At 40.0% G+C, this 12,125-nt stretch overlaps 1 protein-coding gene across 1 annotated transcript in view; it reads right to left on the minus strand.

Annotated features, from left to right (window-relative positions):
• Positions 1–12,125, minus strand: part of Cyfip (Cytoplasmic FMR1-interacting protein Sra-1) — an 86,014-nt gene that overhangs the window by 5,764 nt on the left and 68,125 nt on the right. Inside the window, exons 20-25 of the mRNA XM_080268405.1 lie at positions 10,923–11,114; positions 6,247–6,450; positions 5,653–5,747; positions 4,403–4,474; positions 3,707–3,873; positions 2,076–2,223 (exon numbers count right to left, since the gene is read on the minus strand). Coding sequence (XP_080124531.1) covers positions 2,076–2,223; positions 3,707–3,873; positions 4,403–4,474; positions 5,653–5,747; positions 6,247–6,450; positions 10,923–11,114 — 878 coding nt within the window. The remainder of the gene's footprint in view (positions 1–2,075; positions 2,224–3,706; positions 3,874–4,402; positions 4,475–5,652; positions 5,748–6,246; positions 6,451–10,922; positions 11,115–12,125) is intronic.

A 12,125-nucleotide genomic window follows, 5' to 3' on the forward strand; every position in this document is an offset into this window, starting at 1 on the left:
CCCAGTGCCATCACAATAAACCGACAATAATACATCATAATCACCACTGTAATCATCCGTTACACAACCACTCTATACTCAGTTTTCTTTATCGAGGCGAAGATGCACTTGAAAGATTGGTGAGTATTGGCTGAATGCATCATTACTTCATAATCTAGCATTACTAACTGACAACAAATATCTGAGAGGGAAATTTGGGCTAGTAAATATTTTTTGGACATGTTGCATTCAGCCAATCATCATCAACCTGTCAAGTGCATCTTCACCTCAATAAAAAAAAACGGAGTATAGTTACTATCAAAACACTTTATCATCAGTGCAACTAAATTTAGCATTATCATCACCATCATCATCATCACTTCAACCCTCTTGTCCACATACATGGAGTAACAGGGTTCTATGGGGGGGGGGGGAATCAAACAGCCAAAGACAACATTATTTGATACACGTCTTCACATACATTAATAACTTTTTTTTTTTTTTTTTTTTTTTTTTTTTTAAATAACAGAATGGAGGAAGGAAAAACAAATGGAGAAAAAAAATAATCCATACACCAGATTACTGGTGTCCTCTGTTCATAAAATATCTGTAACAGTTAGACTTGAACAGTTGTAGGTTGAAATTTGGAGGAAAACAACTCTGGGGAAGCGAGTTCCAGAGAGATGCAGTTCGGGGAATGAAAGAATTCTGATAGGCAGAAGTTCTGCAATATGATTGAGTGACATTCCAGTCATGAGCGCTACCAGATGCCCGTGTAGCACGAGGGAAGGCATGGAGAGGTGGCACCATGGACGCAACTTCGTCTGAGCATTTGCCAAAAAAATATCTGTAAAATAATGAAAGGGAGGCAACATTCCTTCTTACTTGCAGGGGAGGTAGTTTATATGTAATGGCAGGGTTGTTAATGATTCTAACAGCTTTATTCTGAATTTTGTCTAGTTGTCTTAATGCAACCTCTCCACAACCATTCCACAAGGGTGAGCAATATTCAAGCTGAGAGCGCACATGACTCTTATAAATTATAGCTAACTGCTCATCGGCGAAGAAGTTACGGACTCTGTACAATAATCCAAGTTTCTTTGAGGCGGTTTTAGCAAGTGATCTGACATGAGAGGTCCAGCTGAGGGCACTGTTAAGTGAGACACCAAGAATTTCAATACTTTTGGAGATGGGAATATTAGTAGCACTGAAGGTAATGTACGAATCTGGCAATATCTGTCTATTAGTAAACTGTATGTATTTAGTTTTACTAGCATTAAAAGAGACAAGGTTGTTTTGTCCCCATTCACTGATTGTAGATAGATCTTGATTTATGGAGATGGCTGTACTGAGTTGAGAGGTAGAGATATTAGACTTTGTAAATGGATGTCTGAGTGTGAATGAACTATGTAGTGTTGAGTCATCTGCATATGAGTGAATGGGATTGTGAGTGACAGATAAGAGATCATTAATATGAACCAGAAATAGGGTTGGCGCCAGAACTGATCCCTGCGGCACGCCGGCGTTAATTGAGTGGAAATTCGAATATACATCATCTACTTTTACTCTGTTAAAGAAAAAAAAAAAAAAAAAAATTATATTACTGTACTTACATACCATCATCATCCTGACCTCTTTATCCCACCAATGAATGGGGTGAGGTACTGTACATAAAGCAAGGAAAAACATGATGAGGGACAACTAATCAACAGCCTAAAAAGTGAAATGGGCCCACATAATTATTCCATCACCATTCAAGATGCTCTACCCAAATGTTTCTATATGTAAGGACTGCACAGTATATCTGGTACTTCTACAGCACAGCCTCATCTTATAACTGGAACACATTTTTCAGAACCAACTGTATAATGAATTTAGTGTTGTAGTGACCACAGAAGTGAGAAAATGATTGTACAATGAGAAATCAGGCATTACAGTGATCATAAACATGAAAAAAATAAAATAAACTGTAAAATGAAAATGGATCTACACTTTAACTGATCATATATGTAAATACAGTAATCACACATGCAAATGACTGTATACCGAGCAGTCTCATAACAAGGATGTAAGTCTGTATTGTTCTCTGTACTTACAATTCCCTTGATAGGCTCATCCTTGCCGTCCACCTTCTGTACCCTCAGAATGTGGTAGCAGAAGTCCAGCGCCTCAAACCTTCGTTGTTGGTTCAGCAGCACGATCATGCAGCAACCAGCCCAGTTCAGACCCTCACCAAAAAGTTGTCTGTGTGGGAGAAATATCATCATCATCATCATCATCATCAACAAAATTAATACCTTTTTTCACACCCTTGGACAGGGTGAGGTTAGATCCAGATAATAAAGTCTGCTTAACTAAATGGGACCTACACACATCCAGTCACCATTCCACCCCCAAGAATCCTGACTCCACCTCACTGGAACACATATCCACACTCTAAGGAAAATGGTAACAATCAATTATTATTATTACCACTCACTCGATGTAGTGCTGCTGTCAGGTGTCTGCCCTTTCCTCTCCTCCATCCTTCTTTCCTTCCATCCTCTTCTGTCTTCCTTTCCTTCATTTTTTCCTTGTCCTTCTGCCTGTGGGTGACTCTACACTGAGTGACAAGCCAAATGGTTTCCTGTGCACCAGGAAACTATTTACTATGGTGGGTGGTAACCATATAACCAAATTTTGGCATCTGATGGTTTAATGGGTAATTATTGCACTCCAGTCAGATTAAGCCAGTGAAGATTTATATCCAAGGGATGGTTGGGGTTGATTGCTCATGTAATGCCACTCAGGGATGAGTGAGGCTGGTCACTCTCATCTTAAATATCGGGACCAACTACCAAGCCCCGGGCTCCTACGCTCCTCATGGGGCAATGTAGGATTGGATGATGGATGGATGGATGGGGTCATTATTTTTTACCTGGCACATACTTGATAGCTTGCTCTCTGAGGCACAGTTCTTTAAGTCACATACCTTCACATGCTGCCACTTCCAGACTAATACACACCATCTATATTGAATAAATGCTAGAGTTATGTCATTCAGCAGCAGGGAGATGGTATTAAAGGAGGCTTTCTTATGACCTGGCTGCAGACCCCATGGAAAAAGTTATTATGTATTTAATTCTTTGGTTAAAAAATGTCATAATCTATGGCAAGTGTGAATAATTCTCGGTAAAAAACTTTAAACTGCATTATCCTGAGTTTCATCTATAAGTTGCACACCTGTAAGTTGGGGGAGGCAGTGGCTTAATCAGTAAAGAGGTGGCCTGCAGTCCTAACAGACCCAGGTTCAAATCTCCGTTGGAGCAGTGAACAGTTTAAGGATTTGAATTTCATAAAATCAGACTTCGTTGGTCTACCAGAAAATCCGCCGACATATCGTAAAAATACCCCCGCTAATATCAATACCCCAGTCCTGTATGAGACAGCCCTAGCATGTATTCTATATGGACGGTGAATGTTAGCACCGAAGTGGTGACATGGAGAGGTGTATGATATGTCGGACTACTGGGCCTTGGGAGCAGGCTGTGAAGCCTATGCCCAGAGTCAACACATAAAAAAAATAATAATAATAATAATAATAATAAAAAGAAAAATAACAGGGCAAAAAAAAAAAAAAATCCCAGTTTGTCTTGTATAATGCTCCTGTATATTATACAGGAGGATCCAGCCTTATATAACATAACTGACTAAACAAATAAATAGACAGGTAAGTAACTAAACTTACTCAACAGTGAAGTTATTGGCACCAACAGGGATGCACATAACAAACTGCAGTGCGGACCATAACCGATGAAACTCTGTGCACTCATCAACGTTCATGACACCATTGGCTGGGGGGGAGCCATGCCAGATGGGGTCTTCCAGGAATGCCTGAATCCTTGTCAGAATCACCTGTGGAGGTTGATATGCTCTTTTTACTCAAACTTGGCCTAAAATTGCCATCCACTCATCTTGTTCCCACTCCCTAAATCAACCTTTTTACGTCGCCTTTCAATCCAAACGCAGCAGTAATACGGGTGACTTCTTTAATTTTGTTTCAATTACAAAGTCTCCAACATGCCTGCATGCATCAGCCTTGATCACCTATTGATGGCTCTCCACACAGCTTGATCTCTAGCCACCTCTCTATTCCGTTCTTTGACCCAGAGGTCACATGGTATGACCTTGTCCCTGGTCTTTTTCAATCTGCCTCTTGAAACTCTACCCTCAACATTCACATCTCTCACCCTTCACACCTAGCTGTCATCCTCCATCCTCTCCACATGTCCAAACCATCTCATTCCACACCTTCTCATTAAAAAAAAAATAAATAAATAAATAAACAAGATAAGACTAGGACTAAAACTATCTCTATTTATCAATGTAGTTTTTCTCCACTAAAAATCACAAGCTCTAAATATGTAAGGTACAGCATACATACCTCAAAGATGGAGAGACCACAACACAGTCTTTCTCTGGTCAGTAGGTCTCCCTCTCTCGCAATCATGGCTTGCTGCAAAATACAACCATCATCATCACAGACATAATCACACTAATCTTATTTATGCACAGGTCGAGTACGGAGCAGAAACAGGCAAAAGGAAAAACACACTATGGGCAATTAAGTCTGCTGTAAAGCCAACATTATTATAACTACTACCACATTGTTACTATGTAACTACTATTAATTTAGTCATTACTAACTACTACCAATACTATTGTACTATTGCTACGACCATTTATTAGTACTACAATTACCATTTCTATTAACTAATATTATTAGTAATATATAATTTGCTTTTATTTTTAGACAAAAATGAAAATCCACAAACACCCACTCGTTTAAGAAAAAATATGTATAGACCTGTTTAAATTTTCATTTATTCATTCATCCATCCTCACCCTGCCCTTGAGTGGGATAGGAGGTACGGATGACGATGATCATTCATCCACTACCTAATCCAGTGCTGCCCCATAAGGAGCGTAGGAGTGCAGGGCTGGGCAAGTTGCTCCTGTCATTTAAGATGAGAATGACCAGCCTCACTCATCTCTGAGTAGTATTACATGAGCAATAAACCCCAACCACCCCTTGAATATAAACCTGTCCTGGCTCAGTCTGATTGGAGTGCCTTAATTACCCATTAAACCATCAAGCGCCATAATTTGGTTATATGGTTACCACCCAGCATAGTAAATGGTTTCCTGGTGTACAGGAAACCATTTGGCTTGTCACTCAGAGTAGAGTCACCCACAGACAGAAGGAAGAGGAAAGAATGAAGGAAGGAAAGACAGAGGAGGAAGGATGGAATGTGAGGAAAGGGTAGGCACCCAAGAACAGCACTACATTAAGTGGATGGAGAGCACCCCCACCAACCACTTATCTATCCATCTATCTATTTAATTATATATATATGGTATATATATATATATATATATATACACACACACACACACACACACAATTTATCTATTCTGTTAAACATCAATTAACTGGTAAAGTTTTACCTCACAAAAATAAAATAACCACACTTCTTTCTAGCACATTTCTTTATATAGTAGATACATTTCACATATGCTTTTCAGGTAGCAAACTCATAAAAAGGAGGGGGGGGGGTAATGCAACCACTATCTTTTACAATCCCATATCAAAAAAGTGCTACCCATTTCTTTGCCCACCCATTAAGGACTAACCTTAGCCGTCCCAAGCCTCTCAATGTTGGACACTATCTGAAGAGGTGCGTACTTGGCCTCCAGTCGCTTCTGTTTGGTTTCAGGCTTCTCACCCTCTGTTGGTGTGTGCATAATTATTATTATTATAGAACTGTTATCATCATCATCATCATCATCATCATGAACATTTTTTCCATCTATGGGTGAGATGAGACTGACTCTAAAAGCAAGCAAGAGAAAGCATGAACGCTATGAGCTATCAACAGCCTTCCTTGTGAAATGGTCTACATATGTAATTCATCAATCCATAGTACTTTTAAAATTATCATGAAAAATAATAGTAAAAACTAGATCATAACTGTGACGATTGCTAAGTTTATCATCATCAATTCTGTAACTGCAGAGGGAAGTCTTCACTCAGGGGCATGGGGCTCTGCTGCTTGGTAATATGTCCCTCTGCACCATCCGTATCCCCTGCATGGACGATGGTGGACAGCAGAAGAGGAGTAACTTCGACTTGCAGTCCACTGGGGTCAAGTCCAAATAAACCTGGAGCCATAACAATAGTAACAACAAAATTATGATCACCATCATCTTCATCAGCAACACAATTACCTTTACAGTATGGTCTGGGTAGAATGTTCTGGAATGGAGCAGCCTGGAGCAGATCGCAGACTTCCTCCAATGTCAGCGACTGTTCTATGAGCAGGCAGAAAAGCAGCGCATTGCCCAGCTCTCGGAAGTGGTGGAACAGGTCTGCTCTGGCGTCAGGGTACTGGACAATATCATTCAACTGGGCATGGTAGTACCCCAACACACCTTAACAACAATGATGGAGAAAATGTTAGTACTGCTCCCAATATGTATGGATATTCCTCATTTAAAGTTTTTTATATCTTTTCTTTTGTTGTTTTTTTTAGTTACTAATGGACTGTCAACTTATTTTCTCTTTCTACATTTTTTTCTATTACAATCATCTACCTATGCACACACATTATTACACCACTATGATCTTAAGTCTTATAGGATTGTACACATTAAAACAAATCTTATCTGCACTCTGCCTGTACACAACACAGACTTCAAATAAGGTCTTCCTGTATGAGTAAAGGGGACATACTGTAATCAAAATGTTAAATCACAAAAATTATATATGTACTTCCCTAAGCAAGAGACCCAAAAGAAACTCCTCATGTCATCAGAATATAATCAAAAGTACCAAAACAACACCATACTTCACACACACACACACACACACACACACACACACACACACACACACACGAGGAAAAATTTTGTCTTCACTTTCAGTTCTTTACTAAGCTACATACAGTACTATCATCTGGAATCATCTTCATATCATCTTTTCATTTTATTCCTATTTACACCAGATGCTTATACTTAAGAGATACCTCATATGCTCTGGAAAAAAAAAAAAAAAAAAAAAAAGTATAGGTTTTGATCATATACCTGCCTAAATCATGAAAGGTCAAAATCATCAGTAATTTACTTTTCATAAATCTTATGTAATAACACTGCTGTCAGCACCATCACCACCATCACTGCCACCACCACCATCACCACCACAATCATCATCATCATCATCATCACCATAAATAAACAAGCAGAAAATCATGAAAGTATAATTATCAACAGTGTAAGAACTCCACTGGTTCAGGTATAATCCCAGATCAATTAAATTATTCAAATCAGGCAAAGTCTTCTTCATCATCATCATCATCATCATCCAGACCTCCATTCCCACCCTAGGGCAGGATGAGGAGTAGCAATGTCCAGATGGCCCAAATTTGCCCAGTCCAATGGGCCACGCCTCCATTCACTCAACATTCAAGCCCCCCGAATCCTGGCTCTAACGGATATGTCAAAAACATTCATCATGTTCTGTAGCTTCACATAAACGTATCCGATAGAGTAAATCCGGATGTTACCACATTAAAAAGGGGTGCCAGATCCCTGATCATGCACTTCTCACAAAATATTCATCCAGCCAGCTCGATCTCTTGTCAGTTCCCTAGCCTCATCGACGTCCAAAACCTCTCTTCCTCATAATCTCATCCACCGTATCTCTCCACCTTCTCCTTGGCCTACCTCGCCTCCTCCCTCCTTTAAATTCGCTCAGATATATCTTTTTCACCACTCTCCTGTTACTCATTCTCTCCACATGACCATACCATCTCAGGGCACTCTCTTCATTTCTGGTGTCCACCGACTTCCTCACTCCACATCTTTCATGAATCACATTATTTCATATCTTATCCATCCGCCGTACTCCACATACATTCCTCAAAATTCCCATTTCCACTGCTCTTACTCTTGAGTTCTCATTTTCATGCCACACCATAGTCTCACATCCATATGTTAAAGCTGGCATTAACACTCCTTCAAGTAAGCCTCATGCAGCTGCAACACTCAAGCCTCTGTTTCTTATCAAGGCCTTCACTGCACCAGCTACCTTTCTTCCTTGTGTCACTATACTTTCAACTTCTTTTGCACATTTTCCTCTCTTTTCTATCACTGTACCCAGGTACTTGAACCCTCTCACCAATTCCAGTCTCTCTTCATTCACTGTAACATCGCACTGGGGGTCACCTTCTCTCTCAATAACCATCACTTTACTCTTTTCTACATTTACTCTCAAGGGACGACACTCACAGACATCAGCAAAACTCTGCACTACTCTACCAAGTTCCTGTCTGGTACTTGCAAGCAGTACTGCATCATCAGCATACAACAGATTTGAGATATTCCATCCATCACCAATGCCACCCCTCTCTCCACTGCTCATGTTTTTACTTCTCTCATCACCCCATCCATATATATACAGTAAGCTAAACAACCATGGGGTCATCACACAACCTTGTCGCACGCGCACACCGATCGTGAACCATTCGCTTAGATGCCCATTAACCCTTACACATGCCGCACTACCATCATAAAAACTCTTGATGGCACCCAGTAGCTTACCATCTACACCGTACATGCGCAAAGCTTTCCACAATCCCTCTCTACTCATTTTGTTATATGCTTTTTCCAGATCCATGAATGCCATAAACACCTTATGGTCCTTTTCACAAGCCTTCTCTGCTATCTGTCTCACTGTAAATATTTGATCCACACATCCTCTGCCACTCCTAAAGCCACCCTGTTCATCACTCACCAGGAGATCTCTCTTACTTTCTCAATAATAATTCTTCAACATTATCATTATTACTGCAAACATCATCATCACCACCATTGATATTACCACCACCATCACAATCATCATCACTTCCACCACTATCAACATCACCACTAACATCACAAATCATCATCATCAAATCAAAAGAAAAACAATCATCTAATACTCTCTATGTAACTAGTACAATACTTATTATTAAAAAAAAAAAAAAAAAAAAACTCAGGAGTAAAGGGAAATGATTAATGAGGAACACACACACACACACACACACACACACACACACACACACACACACACACACACACACACACTATACCAACATGAGTCCAAATCTCAAACATTAAGGAGTTATAGTTACAGTACTGATAAACTTATGGGCAAAAATGGTCCCCTTATTATTACTCACAATGTCATCAACAACTGTAGCTCCAAAACATCTGAGAGTTAGACACAAGCTGATACAATAGTTTTTGCACTGACTCTCCCACTTCCCAGAGTAATGCCTTTTCCTTCTGGGACACAAACTTCTATTCTGTATATCATTTTTTTATTTTTACACAGTAAGCTAAGCTTGATTTTTGTGGGATGATTACCCTCCCTTCTTTTTTTTCCTAACTTAACCGAACCTAAACTAAAAATTAACTAACATATTAACCCAACCTGATAACAAACTTAACCTAACCTGGACTTTCCTAGATAAGAGAAGTGCAAAAATGGTACACAAAATGGATATCAACTGTATAACTTGTAATATACGTATGCCACTCTGTACATGACCAGCAAAAGTTCCAAAACAGATGATCCAGTAAATGGCATAAATCCAATTCATTTCACTCACTTCTAATTCCATCAATCAAGAGTTCCAATCATGTGTAATGAAAATTGCTTGCTTATTCCCTTCAACCTGCAGTATATTTTTAATTTTATTTTTGCCATTTCCATGATGTTACTCAGCTTAGGACATGTGGAGAATTTTATTAAGCTTAGGGCATGTGAAAAATGAGAGACTGACTAGCAGTGTAATTTGTGTGAGGTGAAGGAGAAGGTGGAGATCAAAGATGAAGTGGTGGACAGGAGGAAATAGCTGAGAATGAGAGACTGACTAGGAGTGTACTGTATGTATGATGGAGGGGAGAGTAAAAGGGGAGACTGAGGATAAAGTGGAGAGGTGTGTGTAAGGGTGGTGCAACTTGGAGAGAGGGCAGCCTGATGGCAGAGGATAGGGTGAAATGGAGGCTATTTACTGTGGCCACTCCTTCAAGATTAGGGCAACTGGTTACAAAATGACAATTTCTCTCTCTGTACAGGAGGGGTTAGATATAGCCTTCATTAACCTCTTCACAAATATATCTCCCACTAGCTGAATAAAACTGCCTAATAGGTGCAAGAATGAAAATAATGTCATTGCGATACGTGGAGGTAAATCAATCACGTCAAAACCAGACCCCTACCTTATATGGAAAACCAACCTTTCACTTCCCAGTCACCAGAGGAGGTCTCCATGCTCAAAAATGGCAAAAAGCTGTTCTCGTCTTTCCATTGTCATGTTTCTGATGTACAGTATATAAATTTTACTGTATGAACCAATCTTAGTTTGAAGCTTTTATTTATCATCATCATCACCCTCATCCAAACCTCCATTTCCATTCCAATGTCATGTGAGGTAGGACCCAGACAGCAAGTAAAATACTGACAATGAGATACTAACCAAAGTTTGCCCAACTGAATGAGCCACACTCACCCCTGGGAGGAGCTTTTTAATGTATCCTAATTCCTCAATATAATAATGTGCCCAGAAACCTAAAACTGTATGGAAGCAATGTCTTTGCAAACTGGTGTATATTTTCCTATAGTATGAGTGAGTATGATCTCAAGCAACTCCAGCATCACCACATCAATGCCCTTACCCCACTAGACCAAAAGACACCTTACGCCATGTGTATAAATAAAAACTCATCAGAGGACCCATAATCATATCATGGTATTAACAATGAACTCTAACCTTCCCCTGAGGTTCTACCCTTTCAATCTGCTTCTAGTTGGGGCATCTTAACCCACTAGACTACAAGGGATTATACAACCCAGCACTTACCAGGAGAACCATAATCGTATCTAGGCAGCTTGCACTGTTTGGGCATGGCCTGGAGGAGTGTCTTGGTGAACTGGTGTATGTTTCCTTGTATGAGTGAGTGTATGATCTCAAGCAACTCCTGCATCACCACAGCAATGCCCTGGTACCCCAACACCCGCACCATCGAACGCAGGTGTGGAGGACCGAGGAACTCTGGAAAGGAAATCATCATCATCATCATCATCATCATCATCATCATCATCATTATTCAGACCTCTTTTTCCCACCAAAGGATAGAGTGAGGCAGAGTCCACAGCAAGAAAAATTCTAAGAGGAGAAAGTTGAAAAGGATCAGCCCAACACTCATCACACTCATTCACTCACCATTTAAGACCCTGAAATCTTGACTCCACCTCACAGGCAAAAACATCCACACTTAGGCCCATCCATCCATCCATCATCCAATCCTATGACGCCCTATGAGAAGTGTAGGAACCCGGGGCTTGGCAAGTTGGTCCTGACATTTAAGATGAAAGTGACCAGCCTGACTCATCCCTGAGTGGCATATACATATATTAACACATTCATTCAGTACTCACAGCCTCAAATACGGGTGTAATAGACCAAGGAACTCAGTCTGGTGAAATTAATTGGTGAAAACAGTGATTAACAACCAATATACTGTCACCCTGGAAATCTATACATGATAACATAGTAATAACTAAACAGCTATATAATTACCCTGTAAGTAAGTATTACATAATCACCTTTGACATTTGTAAATGAAACATTCTGGTAAATAGTACGATACGATAACATTCTGTAACACATCACTCTAATAATCCATGCAAACACACAAAAAACATACACAACAGTGACAACTACTGTAGCACTAAAACTGTATTTATACAAATGAATATATATGCTGGTTCGTAGGGGCACTCATTATCTACTCACTCGATGTAGTGCTGCTCTTGGGCGACTCCCCTCTTCCTTCTTTCCTTCCTTCCTCTTGTCTGTCTGCCTTTCTTTTTTCCTCTTCCTTCTCTCCATGGGCGATTCTACACTGAGTGACAAGCCAAATGGTTTCCTGTACACCAGGAAACCATTTACTATGCTAGGTGGTAACCATATAACCAAATTATGGCACCTGGTGGTTTAGTGGGTAATTGAGGCGTTCCAATCGGATTGAGCTGGTGCAAGTTTATATCCATGGGGTGGTTG

The sequence above is a fragment of the Coenobita brevimanus genome, chromosome 27 (genome assembly GCF_032717465.1).
Source record: "Coenobita brevimanus isolate Jiangsu-jjx chromosome 27, ASM3271746v2, whole genome shotgun sequence".
NCBI classification, from domain to species: Eukaryota; Metazoa; Arthropoda; class Malacostraca; order Decapoda; family Coenobitidae; genus Coenobita; species Coenobita brevimanus.